Source organism: Echiichthys vipera (genome assembly GCF_963691815.1).
Source record: "Echiichthys vipera genome assembly, chromosome: 2".
In the NCBI taxonomy this organism is placed as follows: domain Eukaryota; kingdom Metazoa; phylum Chordata; class Actinopteri; order Perciformes; family Trachinidae; genus Echiichthys; species Echiichthys vipera.
Genome location: NC_139827.1, coordinates 20701669 through 20720284, shown reverse-complemented (window position 1 = coordinate 20720284; position 18616 = coordinate 20701669). Strand labels below are relative to the sequence as shown.

The 18616-nt window shown below is 38.5% G+C and overlaps 2 protein-coding genes across 2 annotated transcripts; one reads left to right on the top strand and one right to left on the bottom strand.

Moving 5' to 3' along the window:
• Window positions 1-894: 894 nt before the first annotated feature.
• LOC310954350 (sodium/hydrogen exchanger 9B2) lies at window positions 895-11323 on the top strand. The gene is made up of 12 exons (XM_083923772.1): window positions 895-1125; window positions 1997-2198; window positions 2848-3018; window positions 4739-4881; window positions 5272-5399; window positions 6267-6442; window positions 6867-6973; window positions 7592-7741; window positions 7966-8074; window positions 9416-9552; window positions 9759-9981; window positions 10336-11323. The coding sequence occupies exons 1-12, from the start codon at window positions 982-984 to the stop codon at window positions 10395-10397; spliced, it is 1752 nt and encodes a 583-aa protein (XP_083779898.1). The 5' UTR covers window positions 895-981; the 3' UTR covers window positions 10398-11323.
• Window positions 11324-12530: 1207 nt separating this feature from the next.
• cisd2 (CDGSH iron sulfur domain 2) lies at window positions 12531-16823 on the bottom strand. Its single transcript, XM_083923039.1, has 3 exons — window positions 16718-16823; window positions 13765-13979; window positions 12531-13552 (listed from the first exon to the last, which is right to left on the bottom strand). Exons 1-3 carry the CDS (start codon window positions 16818-16820, stop codon window positions 13463-13465), a joined length of 408 nt encoding a protein of 135 aa, XP_083779165.1. The 5' UTR covers window positions 16821-16823; the 3' UTR covers window positions 12531-13462.
• Window positions 16824-18616: the final 1793 nt, after the last annotated feature.

Sequence of the window (18616 nt, the reverse complement as noted above, 5' to 3'; positions counted from 1 at the left end):
CGTGACTGCTCCGACCAGCACATCTTCAAATCACTCATCAAACCCATCTCTTCAGAATTGCCCTCTACCCCCAATAATACACTGTCATTTATTTCTGCTGCATCACTTCTTGCTTTTAAATGTGTGTACTTCTTAAATATTGCCTGCTTGTTTTTAATGTACTCACTTGTAGCCTTCTTGTTGTTATTTGAACTTGTTTTAATGTATTGATTTGTATTCGTCTATGTAAAGTGTCTTTGATTACCTTTAGAAAAGTGCTATACAAATAAAATGTATTATTATAATTTTGACATTTGTCATTTGTCTTACATATGCACTTTTCAGTGTTCTTGTCTCAATAGCTTGCTCAATTATGAATATATCTACACAAAATCACCTCTCATGTGTCTTGGACATCCTCTCATATCTTTTACAGCTGAAATTTTGTGGGAAAACAATAGTATATCATTTTTGGAATAAAGTGCATGACTCCCAACATATGCCAAAACTATGGAAAATCAAGACTTTGACACCATGGACATAGAAAAATGAAAGTTTGCACAGACGAATATCAAATATCAAACTAACTTTACTCTGGTAACCAGCATTCAATAGCCAGCACGTAGCTTCATATAATACTTTCAATAGTTTTCTCATATTTTACTATATTCACTTTAGAGCCATTTTGTAACTCTTTAGAGCCCCCCCCCCCCCCCCCCCCCCCCTTTAGAGCCTGCTGTGTATGTGAGAGATTAAGCATATTATTTCATGCCATGCCAGTTTCCACACCTATACCAACACTACTGCTCTCCTTTATATATTAGGTAAACAATAATTTGTTTCTCTACTGATAAAACTGTGTTGTATGAATAGGAGCATGCAGTCAGAGCTGGACATACAGAAGCAGAAGTGAGGGAACTGCCCATCAATGGCCAACCCCACCCCTTGGCTTGATACTTTGAGAGAGAAGTGAGTGAACCAGTAATACTGTAGAGTGTTGCCATGGAGGACACTCAGCCCAAACCTGCGGTCCCGGAGCCCAGCTTTGAACCCAGTCCAGCTCCAAGTCCAGCACCCAGTCGCGCACCCAGTCCAGTACCCAGCCCACTGATCGACATTGCTTTGCCTGCTGCAAACCATGTGGAGGTATTATTTGCTAATAAGGATCTTTAACACTGTTCTGTGATTGAACCCATTTTTGATTAAGTTTAATTTTGTAATGCCTTGACAAAACTGAAATGTGTTGATAAGCCTGACAATGTGTATTCGTAATGGGAAAATGACATAGTTTTTGTATTATTTTTATAGTCACTGAATAAGAAATACACTTAAATGATGTGGTTGCTGTCATGTGGCTCTGCTTCTTTGTCTTTCATATTTGGTTCTCTGTGATTTGAACTGTTCTTTTACCTTGTAAAATTAATTGTTTGCCTGATATAATTTGTTCATCATTAGTTGCTGTAATTCTAATGGGACAGCCAATTAACATGCAGCAAGATTTAAAGTCAAAACTTACCGACCTAAGCATTTTAACAAAGCGGGTGTTCTTGGAGTCAAATTTATCAGCAAGTTCATATCATCAGTCTATTATTTGCCAAGAAACAGTAGCCTGGAACCTGCTGGGATGACGCACCTCTGTGTCAACAATCCTGATAGGGGATGATACTTAATAAGGGCTCGGCATTTAAACAGGCTACAGGGACCTCTACCAGATTTCTAATATTTCCGTAAGATATGCATTCACATTTGTGTCAGGGTGACACCTTAGATCTGGTACTCTGTATAAGATGTCCCATTTATGTTTACCGCTCAGCTACTTCCGTAAGGCCTGGATACTACTACGGTTTGTGTCGTTGTGTGTAACAACATATAAAACACTGTAATTAAAACTGTGTTTTAGAAGTACTTCTTTTATCATGTATTGCCTTTGCAGACGTGGTGTGAAGGTATCTAAAACATTTTATCCACTAGGCAAACATGACCTGATCGTGTGAATTTTATGATCTTCCACCTCCAGCACCTGAGTGTGAACCAGATCCAGGTGGTGGTACGGCGCTGCTCCAGTCCAAATGTCACAGAGGAAACCTCCTTTTTTATTCCTCGAAACCCTGTGGTGGATGCTGGCACTAACACAGATCCCCCAGTGGTGTGCTGCCCTTTACTTCGAAGGTTTTGCCCATGTCCACCCAGAGGCCTTCTGGCCTCCCTCATTACTAAAGGTAAGCAAGTGGGGCTGGTTTGGAGATTGTGAAAAGATTTAGATCACATTATCTTGTCCATTTTGAACAACAAAAAAAGCAATGTTTTAGTTAAATGAATACACACACACACACACCAATGCTTTTTTTTAATGTTCATATTACACAACACATTTACAGAGAGGTCGTCAGTCAACAATGAACTCTTAGTGGGTCCGTTTATTAAACTACTTACTTTTAAAGAAGTTTGAGAGGTTGACAATTCTAAAACATCGCAGATGTAAATAGCAGGGCAGAGTACCACCAAGGTATGGTCTATCTCACAGTGTTAATGCAGTCCGAACTTTGCCAGTCAGGGACTCAATTTTCTGATTGTCTAATATCACATGAATGCAGCACAAATGCCCTTTCTTGCAATTTTAACGAAAGGGGAAAATAATTCCTGTATCTGCCCCTTGAATCGAATCTGCTCCAAAATATGTCATGGTTTGTTCTTCCTTTGCCCTTAAAATTGGGTCAGTAGTTTTCCTCGATCCTGTTTTACAGACAAGCAAACAAACAGACAAACCAAAATGAAAAAATAACCTTCTTAGCAGAGGTAATGATCATCACAAACACTATTGTGGCATATAAAATAAAATCTAACATCAGTCTCCTGTGTCCTCTCCAGTCCTTCTGGCAGCTGTGCTCTTTGGAGTGGTGTGGTCTATCACAGAGAAAGAGTGTCTTCCAGGGGGAAACTTGTTTGGAATCACGATCCTCTTCATCAGCGCAATCATCGGTGGCAAAGTGGTGGCTCTCATCCGTCTGCCCAAACTTCCACCGTTCCCGCCCCTCCTTGGTAGGCCTGAGAATTTAGTGGTTATGTATTATGCGCTACTGTGTTAATACAGACCTTTTATTTGAATATTTAGTTACACAGATGCCTCCACCAGGAGGGTATTTAGTAATGCAATACATAATCTTCTAGTGTTCGTGTTAAAACAGTTTATTTGATGAATGAAGGTAAATGCCTGTCATATTTATTAACAACAATTAAACATAAAGGTGTATCTGCCGAATCACCGATTACCACTATAGTTCTGACAGTTGTAGCAAATAGATTAGTAATTTATTTCAGCATAAGAGAATAGTATGGCAGGTTGAGGTGATGAATGGTGTATTGTGACATTACCCTCAGTAAGCATACACCAGAGTGGCTAGCTATAGCTAATAGGCAACTTCAGCTATCTCCAGTTTGCCCCAGTTACCTAACAATAGTATGCTCAGCCAGTTGTTACTCTTTTTGTAAAGCAAACTATAGTGTAGCAGTCCTACACTGAGTTCTGTCTGTACAGTATAAAACATTGTATTAATATCAGTTAAATTGCAAGTTTCATGAATCACAGTGGAAGCACTTAAAATAATCTTGAAATATACCCAAATGACTTTAAGAAGCATTTATGAGCCGGCGCAGCAAATGGTAATGTTGTAAAATAAATAGTAAGCTCATCTCCATTCATGAATCATCAGCAAGTGATATGCCTGCTATTACACTTAATGGTGGACTCACGGACCTATTCAATTGGTGACTCATTTCACCTTTATTATTGATTTAATTGAGGTCAAACGTCAGTTCCTGATTAACTGTACAATCATGCTACGCACTTGTTCCAATCTTAGTAAAGTACACATTGACTTCTGGTAATCTGGATTCTGAAAAGTATTTTGTATTATATGATGTTTTATATACTGTATGTATCGTATGTACTTCTATTTGTTGTAGTCTACATGATAATGGCCCTGATAGCGTGAAAATTATCGGTGATACTGCTATTTAGCAAAAGATGTTGAGGATAGAAGTGTAAGAGATGTAAGTCTCTGGTAAATTGAGCCTTGTCAATGTTAATCAAAGGTGATTGACATCGATCAGAAGATAAAATAATCAATATCCTCTTTTAAAGCATTTGGCAAAGGTTTACATGTAATACAATGTGAATTCCTGGTGTTGTGAATTTGAAAATGGATATCATAAGTCACCAGCTGCCCCTGATAAGATAAAAATCAAGGAAGCCAGAGCCACTCCTTATACGCCAATAACATCAAAAGGCAGCTGCAGTTCATGACTGCTCTATCTTTTTGAGATCTACCCAATTTGAGATCACATCCATAACAGTAATCATGAAGATCTTAAATTATTATGATTTTAACAGTTCTCAATGATGTGGTGTGATATTTTAATGCAATATTCTCAGTAGGGCTCAGAGATATGACCAAAATCTCATATCACGATATATGGCATTTCATATCCCCATGACAATATACAATATATAGCATAACACAATATTGAACATAAGAATTTGAAGATTGAACATTTTTGAGAAGGTTTGGATATTGTTGAAACATGAGTTTTTAGTGCTATAAGACAGTGACCACAGTCCTACAGTGAACCTCAGTGTCTCAGGTGTTCAGCATGAGCACCGTAAGTTCAAAAAGCAACAGGTGGTCTTTGTTCTGCATCTGTGTAATAGACAGTCCTAAAAGCTCATCTTTCCACTCTCACACCCTCCGCTGTGCTGCAGGTATGCTGCTGATGGGTTTCTTGCTGAGAAACATCCCAGTTATAACAGATGGGGTGTACATTGACTTCAAGTGGTCTGCGTCACTGAGGAACATCGCTCTGGCTGTCATTCTGGCCAGAGCTGGTCTGGGGTTGGATGCCACGGTACGCTACATGCTCCACTACTGAAGCTTAGTATCAGCACACAGAAAGGTTTAGAGACATAATAATTATGTTCCAGTAGTCTCATCTCTGGTCATAATCCAGATTCAAAATGATTAATTTTCCAGTGATATGAGAAACAACAAGCAAATCTGAGCTTTGTTACCAGCTAATGCTTTTAATTTGATTATTTTTGTATTAAATAATGTCTTAATTGGTTAGCAGCAGTGTTGTCAAGTCATTTCTCTGTCAATTTTCAGATGTTCCAGTTAATTAATCAACAAATCATTCAGTACTACTACGCGTCACTGCACTTGTTAATCCTCTATTTAACGCTGTATAAAAGTTAATTAATTACAAACTATTAAACAACGTATGTATCTGTCCTGTCAGGCTCTGAGGAAACTGAAATCCGTGTGTGTACGTGTGGCAGCTGGGCCCTGCATTATAGAGGCTTGCGTCACAGCTCTGGTGTCTCACTTCCTCATGGGCTTGCCCTGGGTGTGGGGCTTCATCCTTGGGTAAATACAACACCGCTCATTCTGCCACTCCATCTCCACTTTTTATTTCCTACTTCATAACAAGCTGTTTATTAATATTACAGTATGTCCAGGACAGACTGTCCAGAACCAGAGAGGATCAAATATATTTACCATATCATTTTCAACTTTTTTGCAAATTCTTTTTTTGTATTAAATAGTTTCACAGTGAGGAAATGTAGGGAGAAAGAAACGGTACAAAGTTCCACAGAAGGAATTATAATCATGGACGGTATAAGCATAAAAGGCCTAACGGACACACATTTCAAATTATATTATATACTTTTCAAATTATAACAAATGCAGAAGCTAGTCAGTTTCACATGCAGTAAATCCAGGGAACCTGAGACATTTAAGTGCTCTTTAAAGACATTTTGTTTTTTAAAAAGATGATCATCAGACTCTGGCAGAGCAAGGACACAAGTTGTATTAAAAGCCTTAATTGGCCTAATTTAGACAGACTCATTTGGACTTAACAGGGTCTCCTTTATGTATATGTCTGATATTTTTCACAACAGAAATAAAATAAATACATTTTAATTCACAAAATACTTCCAGAATCTGCTTTGTGAGCAGACAGTCCAGCTCTCTATGCTACAGGAGCAGTTTACTCCTCTGAGGCAGATAGCAGCAGAGTATGAATGCCAAGACATGGAAAGCTAGATAAGTCAGATTGATAAGGAACATGTTCCCATGAAGCAGAGAATGGAAAACACACTGCTCCCCAAGAGTCACTAGATCACTTTGCAACTTCTTATCTTATCAAATTATTGTGTCAAAATTGTGTCTCAGCTACAGTGTACAGTATATCATGCAGTAGGAATGGCTCCCTTTGGCTTGTTGTTGCAGCTTTGTGCTGGGCGCTGTGTCTCCAGCTGTGGTGGTTCCCTCCATGCTGCTGCTGCAGAAGGATGGTTACGGCGTGGAGCAGGGCATCCCCACCTTGCTGATGGCTGCAGGCAGCTTTGATGACATTCTTGCCATCACAGGGTTCACCACATGCCTGGGCATGGCCTTCGCCACAGGTAACCTGTGGACGTATGCGTTTGTGTTTAGTGGAGAAGCGAGGGAAAATAAGAAGTGCTGACTTTAGTGTTCTTTTCTTGAAATGCAACACCACCTTATCTCCAGGCGAGGGGAGGCGAGTGCAGTGAACTGCAGTCAGTGTAGGTCAACATTGAGTAGCATATTAAAAAAAGTTACTTCCATGTGTAGTTTGTCAGGAGCTCAGCAGAGGGTATGAGTGTGCTGTTTATTCTTGTCAACAGATTTTTGTCTTTCAACACTCCAGTTTACCACTTTGTAGAGTCTTTGTAGAGCTATTCTAAACTGCATTTAAAACACTCAATAGTACCATCTATGATTACCCAGCTTCTCTCATAGGTTGTCAGTGTCTTTTATTTTCATTTAATTATATTAACTGTATATGTTCTCTGCTGATCCTTTTAGGCTCCACTTGGTTCAACCTTCTGAGAGGTGTAATGGAGGTGGTTGGTGGAATGGTTGCTGGGATTCTTCTTGGCTTCCTCATCCAGTACTTTCCCAGTGTTGACCAGGTAGACAATCTCTTGCAGCATGCCCATGATTAGGGTTTAGTGCCCATATTAAGTTTCACTTTCAGTTTTAATAACTCCAGCAGCCCCAGTCCAAAGCATGGCAGAGGGGAAAGACAGATGAGTGCACAGGAAGCAAGATGACAGCCTGAATATCATCATCCATTGTAATGTTTCAATGTGGACATAGTCCCAACCCTATTCACTATCGCCTAGTCATCCTTACGCTACTTGACAGCACAGCCAACCTGTGCATGAAACAAATTGGAAATAGTCAACAATGTCTGTGAAGTGTTGCGCTTTTGATCTGAAATTATAAACCCTGAGGACTTTTGATGAAGGCACTAAGGATTCTTCTAAGTGGGGAACGACACAGGAATATAATAGAGGACATGTGTTTGTTGGTCATGATTGTCTTTCTATAAGCGATATTGCTGTGCTGTCTCAATTCCATCAATGTTTTTATAGCCTGTCAGAATCAAGAATCAATAAATATATATATAAAATGTCATTAACTTCCTAATATCTACCTTACAAGTGTTATATGGAGCATTTTGTATTAATAGATTTCATTTAATTAGAATATCCTGTAATTAATCATTGACTGTATCTTTTACCTAGAAACACTTGGTAATGAAGCGATCCTTCTTGGTGCTGGGTCTGTCCGTCTTTGCCGTCTTTGGCAGCGGTGTGGCTGGGATTCCTGGCTCTGGAGGCCTCTGCACCCTGGTGTTGGCATTCCTGGCTGGCCTCGGCTGGGGGTCAGAAAAGGTATCAACACATTCAAGCAACATCTGTTTTACATACAGCATATTTTATACCTCTCTATTCGCTGAGCTGAGCATTATAGAGCTGACTTTTGCCTAGGTTAACTCAGCAGAGAAGTATATTTCATTAGGAGTTATTGAAATATTATTTAGGTTGTACAGGTTCTTCACCGCTGCATGTCAACAATTGCCTTTCTAAACATTTCGGTGTGTTCTGCTTTTCTTAAGGCACGTGTGGAAGAAGTGGTGGGGTGGGCATGGGATGTGTTTCAGCCTCTACTCTTCGGACTAATAGGAGCAGAAATCAGAGTCTCTGAGTTGGAGGGACTAACAGTTGGTGAGGCGACCACACACATACACCATAGACTGAATAAAAAGATGGAACGACAAGTCTCCACTTCCTCCTACTGCACAAAAGGAATCAAAATACAAAGTCTTTTCAGTAGGCATTAGGCGCTGAAGTTTTGTCATTGAAGTCCTGTCCATAAAATAACAAACAAAAAAAACTAATTATCTTTGGGAAAAAGGATGTTTGGGCTTCACTGTTGGGGAGCCGTCAAGTCTTCCATCTTTATATACAGTCTAACACACACACACACAATAACACAGTGAGGTGGCTGTTATCACTGTGTGAGATTCAAATGTGGCTGTATGGATGTAAATATATTTCCATAATCAAAAAAGGAGCCCCGGGAGATTTTTATCTTTCTGCCTGTGTCCAGTAAATACTAAAGAGTCTGTGTTAACACTTTCATGGAAGTTCCATATGAGAGTAAATTGGGAAAATGATCTGAGTGCTTATAAAGGGAAATTATGCAGATTTTCAACCGGCTCTTTGTAGTGAAAAATTGGTATTCAGGACATCCCTAGAGAATTATTTTTAAAAAAGTACTACATGTAGTTTTCATGTAAAATGAATTGTTACAAAAATATGACCGAAGTTTCACTGTCCTCACTGTGACGTGACCTCAGAGCATCATCTTCTTGTTATAGGGAAAATCTACCAGACCTGCTGGGCCCATTTAAAAAACAAACAAAAAAAACAACCTCTTGTGCTTTTAAAAGAGATGAGCAGGTGTGGTATTAAAACCTCAACTGTATCTACCTAAAAATGTTTTAAGACGTATACGGCTTTCTTTCTCTCTCTTGTCCAGATGGGTAGAGTTGCTCATGCACTTCCGGTCAAAATGTAGCATAAATTACATAAACGCACCCTCTGACCCTGTACTTAAAATGATCCTACTGCTCAGTTTATGACAGTAAAGCTCTTGGTGTTCTTACACATAAAATATGATAAATGTCTTCACTGTTAAAGTGTTTCATTACATGTCATGAAATATATTGCTTCAAAATGACTTTTTTTTGACAAAAGACATAAATCTTCTCCAAGCTCAGTTTTATTTCCTTGTCTTTTATATAATAAAATCACTCTGCAGCATAGGAGGAAATACAATATACTGTAGGTGTACATGCACCAAAACTCACAGTTATAGTAAGTAAAGCGTTATAAACAGTAAGCAACACTCAGCAAGCCACTGTGTTTTTCTATTTTTCACCACTACAGTGCTGCTCCTTGCACACAACTTTTGAGAGGAAGTACTGGTGATGTAATGTTTTTTGTTCGTTTTTTTACAGTAATATAACCAATATAGTGTGACACCTCTGTCTGTCTCTTCAGGTCTGGGTATAGCCTCTCTGCTTATTGCACTGCTGGTTCGGCTCCTGTTCACCTTTGTCTGTGTGTTGTGTGCGGGCTTTAGCATGAAGGAAAAAGTGTTCATAGCCCTTGCGTGGATGCCCAAAGCCACAGTGCAGGTATGTCACTGCTGAAATATTTGTACACTCTCAAGAGTTTTACATTCTGCTCAATTAGGATTTTCTTTTCTTTTTCTAAAAAGATTTTGTAGTACATAGGTGCAAATGTTGCTCTTCAGACAGATACAGGCACAGTAAGGTTTTGTTATAACTTCAAGTGTCCTCTCATTGGGATGGTAAATGCCATTTTTACTTTTCCTCATCAGGCAGCTATAGGCTCCACAGCTTTAGACATGGCCAGGACAAAAGACGACAAGCAGCTGCAGAAGTACGGCATGGATGTGCTGACTGTGGCCGTGCTTGCCATCCTTCTCACAGCCCCCGTGGGAGCTCTTCTCATAGGGCTCACTGGACCTCTCCTGCTACAGAAACCAAAGAACTCCACCTGTGGTGAGCGAGTCAAACCCAATATATCCGCCTTTTTCTTAGGTAGGTAAAGTCCTACATTAAGCAGTTCAACTCAGCTCAACACCCCAGTCAAACCTCGCCTTGCAGTTGTGTTTGAGTAATGAATATACTTCCCTGCAAAAGCTTTTTCCTTCTTCACCTTTGTCATAAATGCATCCACTCAGACAAGGATTTGCATAGTTTGTGGGTTGCTTTTGTTTACCCTGTCATTTATGCCCTCATGTCTTTCACAACCAAACAACACTGGCATTGTTACTGTTACAGTTTAAGGACACTGGATTAACCATAGTGCAAAGTTTTGTTTTATTGTTGTGTTTGTTACTGAAGCTTTTCTCATGACATTTTCTCCCTCTGTTTCCTCTCTATCTTTCCTAGGCACCGCAGCAGGATGTGAAGATGAAAATGAAACACCTGTCACCTATGAGAGCACACTCTGACATCACCTGTCTTCATCCAGTAAGGGAGGACATTTAAAGAGACTTCCCTGGTGCTTTCACACCTCGGATATTTAAGCTTTCCTTTAGCCACAGAGTGGCTCTTTTCGATCTGCCAGTCAGCTCCTGATGTTTGCTATGCTGCAGGAACACGTGATTCACTCTGTATTTATAGCCTCTGGTGGTTTCCACGCCTCAGGCTCCAGACCACTGACCAACATCCCAGTGTCTGCACACTCATGCTGTATCACAATAGATAAGAGGTGGTTTTGTTTCTGGTCCCAAATCAACTTTGAATCAATCCCATTTTTGTGAAGGGGTATATTGCTCACCTCATATTCTCTGAAAACGTATAAATGTATTACTACTATTCAATTTATTATTTACTGTATCTGGACTTGAAAAGGTGGTAATTTATCAGAAGCTGTTCCTTTGGAGGGCTGCATAATTGAATGCACTGACAGTAGCAATATTTTTTTTGTTTGAAATTAGACCACACCGTTGAAACACATTTAAGTCTTTAGGTGTTCTGCACTCTCAATATTTTTACAGCTGTGTGTTTGTGTATTTTTGCATTTGTGTTAATTAGCTGTGTGTTGGTAATGAAAATGTTTTTTGTAGTTCACAAATACTCTGGTTTATACACCGTGCTGCTAAAACTCCCATTATCTGCAATATTTTTGCTTTTGATGTCACAAATTATCAACAATGATCATGTCCGTTTTCAAAACATTCGTGTTAACCCAACCTCAGATCGTTTGATTGTTACAGATTGATTTGTAAAAGTTGATGTTTTTTTTTACAGAAGTATGCAGTGTAAGTTAATGTTTTTGAATGTATTTACATTGCCTCGTTGTGTATTTTTAGCAACTATTTATAAGGACAGAATTGAACATTAGTTTTTTACCAAATATTCTTTAAACAATAAATGAAAAAACATGGCAAGAATTGTTCTTCTCTTGCATTTTAGTATTAGTGATAACTTAAATTATTACTATACAAAAATGTTTGTACAATTCAATTAACTGTGTCCTATTTCCTTAATTCTAGTCATTGTCTCATTCAACCTGGTGTAGGCAGATCATTTTTGGTGTTGAGGGGCAAAAAACTATATCTATAATTCTCATTAGCCTGTGAATGAGAACATTCACAGGCCTATATCTATAATGATCGTTCATCATATTGTAATTCAAGTGTTCACCTCCTCCTGGCTGTTTTCAGAGAATATCTAGCCCATGACAGGAGATCTTTGGCCAATAACAGGTCATTTCAGAAAGAGTTTTCTGATTGGCTCAGGATAGAGAGGGGAGAGCTGCAAGAAGATGTCTCACTTTGTTTCAAATTCTGGCAACTGCTTTTTACCTACTGCAGCTTTATGTTTTGGCTTCTGGTCTGTTTTCTTTGCATGCATACCAGCAGCATGGCTTTTCGGGTGGCAGTGTTGGTCCGATGGATTGTCATGAAATGAATCACAGATAACCATGGTGCCCAGAGGAGGAATCCTATTGACTTTGGTTATCTCCTGTCTCTTCCTCTAGCACCACCATCAAGCTCATTAATGACCAAATACCTTAAAAACGAATGACGTTCCGGTCAGCCTCAAATGTACTTTGTGTTTAGTGGTAATTAGCAAATGTTAGATGGTGAACATGGTAAACATCATACCTGCTAAATATCAGCATTATAAAAGCATTACTGTACTGTCTTATAGAGCCATTGAGGACTGAATTCGTAGTCTTGTTTCTATTTCAATAGTACATGTCCATGAGTAACTCTGATGGGTTTGTTTTTGGATTGACAGAAGTGTCAAATAATGCATTCCCATATGAAATACCTTGCAAGTATTACTTGAACATATTGCCCCCTGGGGAAAAATTTGTGTTTTTAATTGAACTGACTGGAAATGAGCAGCAAATAATTAGAAAGTAAAGTAATCAGTCACCTCATCATTCATTTCAAAAGATTTCAGCTCAAGGTGACATTAAGGGTTCTCCAAACGTAACAGTGAAAGAAGGGAATGAAGCTGCAGTTCTGTTCGACAAAAACTGTTGAGTTTAACATCCTGACTATTCATGTTTACAGTTTACAAATTAACACGATGAATGAATTCAAGCCATCATCTTACAAAGGGTCAGAAACAGTCATTCATAGGCATCATTGATTAAGTACAGATGTGACAATACAAGCAATGTATGTATAAAATATTGCTCAAGAAGGCATATTTCCAGCAGATCAACTTTATACAGCCATTATGAGAATACAGAATCTAGACAAAAAACTAAACTAAACTGAATTTAAAATGCTACAGAAGTTAGTTTCTGAAACCTCAATATAGTAGTATGGTTCAAACTGTATAATTGGATATTTGAACGGTGCAGTGGTTTGAAATGTTTGAAGGTAACAGAGTTGAATGAAAAAAATGTAAAACTCAAATGTTTTAAGGGTTTGAGCAAAATACATTTGAAGAATAACCAGAAGCCTCCCATACACACAATAATTTATAAGATAATATATCACATCCTCAAAGAGTGAAACAATATTTTTTGATAGTTGGCACACAGTCAAACAACTGGCTGTTAAATAATATAAAGAAGAGTTGGACTAGTATTAAGTATTTCACTTGAAGGGCCAGTGTCAAGGATTTAGTGGGATCTGCCGCTAGATGCCACTGCATCCTACACACTGCTCCTTTAACTAAGAAAAAAGCATTTACCCTGATGGGTTCCTATTAATAAAACTCAAAGACAATGCAATCATGTTTCAAGTTTTCCTCTCAAAGTGGTCCCAATAATTTGTAATCAATTCCAAAAAAAGAGTGATACATGACTCAAGTTGAATAATAAAAAAAAAAAAAAGCTATTTTCCTTAATGTATAATGTCATTAAATAACACACACCATCAGACTGTGGCATTTTGCATTTTTATGTGTTTTAAGACCACTTCAAATAAGGACGTCCACGGTCTGAGCAACATAAACATGACACTTAAAGTGAGACTTTTGTAAAAAAAAAAAACTGTTAAGAAATTAAAACAGGTGAGGTGAGAAGAAAACTCCCATCTGGGACCAATTATAGTATCTTCTTTTTGAGTATGAGCGGTCCCACGTTGTCTCCAGTTAGCTCATTGTGCTTTAAGTGTGACTTGTCACAAACAGGAAACTAGAACAGGAAACAACAATATTAGTTGATCAGCAAGATACAGATACACTAAACTCATCCTGAATTTTTCTCATTTTTAAATGCATCAATTAATACATTATTGCCTTCTGTAATGCAAGTAAGCCATAGTCTATGTGACAAGTAAAAACAACTGCAAGTTAACTGTCACTACAAGTGGAGATCTCCATGCATAAAGACGAGGTACAACTTACAGTTTTGGAGCGCCAGCATCGACAGTAACACACATTTGCACTGTTCAGGTCCTCGATGTCTATCTCATTGACCACTTTTGGGTTCTCTTTCTGGATCTTCAGGTTGATAAGGCTGTCTCTCTGCTTCTTCTTCTTAGGCAGGAATGGACGGATGGTCAGATAGCCCAGTAAAGCCAGGATACCCAGGAGAGGCAGCAACCGGAGCCACTCAGACACTACAGACACACACACATTAGCAAACAATCACTACAGCATGAACACTGGCTTACCTTTTGTCACTAGAATGCAAACTGAAACCAGTGGTGGCTATAAGTTGAACATTTATTCATGGTCATGAGCCCTATGAGGGACACTTCAAATTAAGAGCTGAAAGGATTGGTTAATTAATCTTTTTGTTCACTGACTGAAAGTTAAAGAGCAACTATTTTAACTACTGTTTAATCATTTGAGTCACGTCCATTGCCGCTTGTAATATATTAGTGTAAATTGCAAATCTTTAGGCTTGGGACTGTTGGCTAAACTAATAAATTATGTGAACACGTCACCTTAGGCTTTGGGAAATTGTGATGGGCATTTTCTCAGTTTTTTCTAACATTTTATAGACAAAATTATTAACCCAGAAGATAACTGACAGATGGATCGATAATGAAAATAGCCATCAATTGCAGCTCAAATTGCAATCCAACTTCTAATTAATAAAACAACTCTTTCTTCACCACCACAGACTTTAATCACAATACACCACAGCTAGTTCATTAAAGCAATAAGCCCATGGTTTATAGTGATTTTAGAACAGCTAAGGTGCATTGTTAGGCCTGACGCAGAACTTTCCAATCATACCCAATTTATGCAATTCCATACCAGTTTACCTCAGTATGCAAAAATATTCAAACACAATGTTTTAGAACAGGCAAAAATTAAACATTTGTAGTGTATGATTTGCATATTTAGTTGTCTAACATCCTCATCCTAGTGAGGTAACTGCAGGGTTATCTGCTGGGCCATATGGAGGACTACCTCACCTCTTGTTCATTTCTGCTCTATTATTGTGCTTCATCAGCAGCTATCAGCAACGCCACACTGAGCCCAGAAAAGTGCTTTGGGAAAAGTCATTGTACAGTTCTCCATACATGAGGACAGACCAGTGAGGATTAACCACAGTTATGTAATTTTTATGAGATATCCCAGCTCCCAGAACTTTTCACAATAGTCTTACGGCAATTAAAATACTTTCAGTAAAAGGATTTTGATGCCTAATGGGACAGTGCTAATCCTTAATCTCTTTAAGGAATTATATTTCACATGTAAGAGCGCGCAATACATCTTTCATCTTCTAATCGACACTGACTGGTAAAACTGCTAATTTATGACAGAAAATACAACTTAAGAAACACGTTTTAACTTCAGGCAACAGCTTAACATAAAAGCTAATTATAGCAAGGCTTTCACAAGTCTTATCAATTAGTATTAAGTACCACAATCACTAAAATCCGTTGCGTTTTTGCCTTTATGGCCTTCTCAGAAAGGTTCTCCTCTGGAACATTTCAGTAATGCAGGGCTAGCTCAGCTTTTTCACTTTTTGGGGCTATTTTTAGGCTAAATTTGATACTTTCAAAAGATCTGTGTTGGCAGAAAGGTCAAGTCGAAGTTGTGGATCTGCATTAAGATGGATTTTCACTTTGGTTTTATAAACCACTGCGGAACTTAGCTTGCTCTCCTTCATTTTTGAACTGTGAAGTTTGTGCTTAACAAGAAGTTGTGAAGACCAGGGCATCAGTGTAAGGTTGAGGCTTGTTGTTAAAGAGTTACAAATAATGATATTACTTTTCTGTGTTCAATTTAACACGAGCAAGAGATGCCATATGTGATAAGACAAACAGCTCATGATGCAGTCCAGAAGAGTTTATCAAGACTTCTGTTTCAAAGGTCCCAGGAGAATCCTGATGCAACGATCCAACAATCTCTGTATACATCACTGCTTGGACATTTTAAATGTTTTGACGCATAAACCAATCCACCGTTTTGGATCTGTTCAGACATAGTTAGATGCCTTGAAATGTGTTTAATGAATTTAAAATAATCCTGCTGTAGCTCCAGCGTTGCTGCTGAAAAATAGGATATTACATTTCCCATGCTTAATCTAGAAGGGCTTAAATTAATTAATGTATTTTTTTTATGATATATGTAGCTGCAACCAGCAGGCCTATAGCTTGGTGGTTCGGTCCACAAGATTTTTGCTCTACGAGGCTGAAATTTGGTGGGAAGAATGAGTGAGTGAGTGAGTGAGTGTAAATGGCCTATCAAATGCACATAACATGGATTCAAAGACTTGCAGTAGATTTTGTGGGAATATTGGTCATGAGCCAGAGGACAGCTGATGTATGTGCACTTGTGGAGCTATTTGGTCTGTAAAACAGCAGAACCCAGACAAAGCCCAAGGTGGCATGTCATGTTTTTTCTAACCACAAGTCCAAAACCCAAAAGGAGTCAAACTTACTATAACTTACTATATAGGTGGTCCGTGGTTGTCGTTGTTTTTTGTTATATAATTGCTAGAGGTTAAAGATGGCATCGCATTTCTAACTTTTAGGATTAACAGGATATCACTTACACAGCAGAGGACATATTGAAAATTACTAGACGCAGATACTTAATTGTTAAAATCAAATTTGTATCAACATTCACACAAGCAGATTAAAACTGTGGTGGGCTTTATAACTTACGGTCATTCATGAGTTAATGTTCCTAAACAGAATGGCTAAACTATGATGAAGAGTTGTAAGTATGCCAAACTGCACGCGAGCACATATGTTTTGCAGGACTGACTTTTTGTTTGCAGACAGCTAGCTTAAGTAAAGAGGTCTGTGCTAAAAAAAAAAAAAAGTCCCTCCGATGAGTCAAGAAGTCATCTTCACTTGACAGTCAGAAGTTCAACACAGCTGCAGTGAATTACCTGTTAACCTCGCAAATCCGCCGATCGTCTCCGGGAGAGGCAGCCTTTTGAGGTAGGCTGGGAGCTGGACTTTTATTATCCTTGAAATAGATTCTAAAACCATCTTGAGTTGCTCAATGTAGCAGGTTTTGTGTTTGACTTGGGTAGTTCCTGGGGCTCGTTTATGTCACTGCGTTCATTTCTGAGCGCAGCTTGTCACCGGTACGTAAAGCCTCACCGGGAAACAACCGGAGAAAACTGCGTTGAAGTTTTCCTGAATACACGTAACAGTCACATGTGAAGCTAGCGTGTGTGACCAATCAGCGGTGGAGGAGTTGGTGGCTCCTTATTGGATAACTTGAATACACCGTCGAGGAGGGGGTTTCTGTCTACTTCAGGTGCTCCTTGTAAACTTCGGTTTTTAATAAGAAATAAGTTTAAATAAATAAGTATAGACGTTAACAGAGTAATATATATACTGTTTTAACTGAGTTAAGAGACATCTTTAAAAGTTTATAATATATAGGCCTAATCTACATGTTTTTACATTGCATTATTTCTATTAGCGGACACTTTTATCACACACACTGACTTTCTGCAATCTTTTGGTCACTTTTCCATGTATGTATGTGGTTGTTGTTGTTTTTAATATGTTGTTTGTTTAGCTGGAGTTTGCCATTAAAATAATTGCCCCCTGGGCTTATTAAATACTTTTTTATTCTGATTCTGATAAAAGAATAGAGGAGAAATACTTTATTGATCCCCGGGGGACACTGTGTTCGTTACAGTTGATCCATTCTTGGATAGAAAGATGTATATAAAGAAATATTAAAGAGAAATTACAAGAATAAATAATAACATTGAATAGAAATAATTAATTAAAATGAATATACATTGTTCATTTAGCTGCAGTAAATATAAACTGGTATATACGTAAATGTGAATCAGAGCAAGAAACAGTGAAAATATGCAATGAAATATGTGCAATTATATTACTATATTAAGGAGCAGAAGGAAATATGTTAAATATGTGTATAATAAGGGGCCGGTCCATTGACTCTAAGTGTCTGACATTCTGAGGCAAGCGTTGAACAGTGACGGCCACAGGCCGAAATGACTCCTTGTGGCGCTCTGTGGTCCATGTTGGTGTTATGAGTCTACCACTGAATGTGCTCCTGCATTTGGCCTGTGAGTCATGGAGTGGCTGGGAGACATTGTCCAAGATGACTCTTGACACTTGGACAGTGACTCCTCTCTAATACCGCCTCCAGAGAGTCCCGCTTCATCACCACAATGTCCCTGGCCCTTCTGATCAGTTTGATGTGTATGCTGGCATCTGCTATAGCCTGCTTTCCCAGCTCACAACAGCAAACAGAACTGCACTGGCCGCCACAGACTCATAAAACATCCTGATCATTGTCAAACAGATGATGAAAAACTGCAGCCTCCTCAAAGAATAGAGGTGGTTCTGGCTCTGTTTGTAGAGTGCTTCTGTGTTCTTCATCCCGTTTATTTTACCATGTTTTATTATGTTCATGTCATGGTTAGTCATGGGTTCACTCACAGGGTTTATCATCAAGTTACAAAATAAACCATAACTTCAAAATATTGGATGTCATAATCTGACAGTATACTGTGAACAGTTTAGGGCACTGATCAACCATCTGAGAAAAAGTTCTCGAGAGAAACATGTCCTCAAGTTTCTTTTGTAAAATTGCACATTGCTGCAATTTTAGCTGGAAACTCAAAATCCACGTTATTACAATATCCTTGTAACTGGCTTCATTTATATGGACCTACTAATTATATGGGGTAAGCTGGTTATTGGTGGGTGGTATGAGTAAATCTGCAACAGTTTTATCTTTGCATCAGATAAAACTACATGAAAAAGGAAAAACTCAGTTTTGTCTTGTAAGCAGT

Bases quoted from the DNA above. Each gene is read 5' to 3' on its own strand.
- LOC310954350 (XM_083923772.1), top strand. From the start codon at position 982: ATGGAGGACACTCAGCCCAAACCTGCGGTCCCGGAGCCCAGCTTTGAA. The intron at 6,443-6,866 runs GTAACCTGTGGA...TGATCCTTTTAG, and splicing joins GGGCATGGCCTTCGCCACAG to GCTCCACTTGGTTCAACCTT. The intron at 9,982-10,335 runs GTAGGTAAAGTC...TATCTTTCCTAG, and splicing joins TATATCCGCCTTTTTCTTAG to GCACCGCAGCAGGATGTGAA.
- cisd2 (XM_083923039.1), bottom strand. From the start codon at position 16,820: ATGGTTTTAGAATCTATTTCAAGGATAATAAAAGTCCAGCTCCCAGCC. The intron at 13,980-16,717 runs GTAATTCACTGC...GTGTGTCTGTAG, and splicing joins CGGATTTGCGAGGTTAACAG to TGTCTGAGTGGCTCCGGTTG. The intron at 13,553-13,764 runs GTAAGTTGTACC...TTCCTGTTCTAG, and splicing joins GATGCTGGCGCTCCAAAACT to TTTCCTGTTTGTGACAAGTC.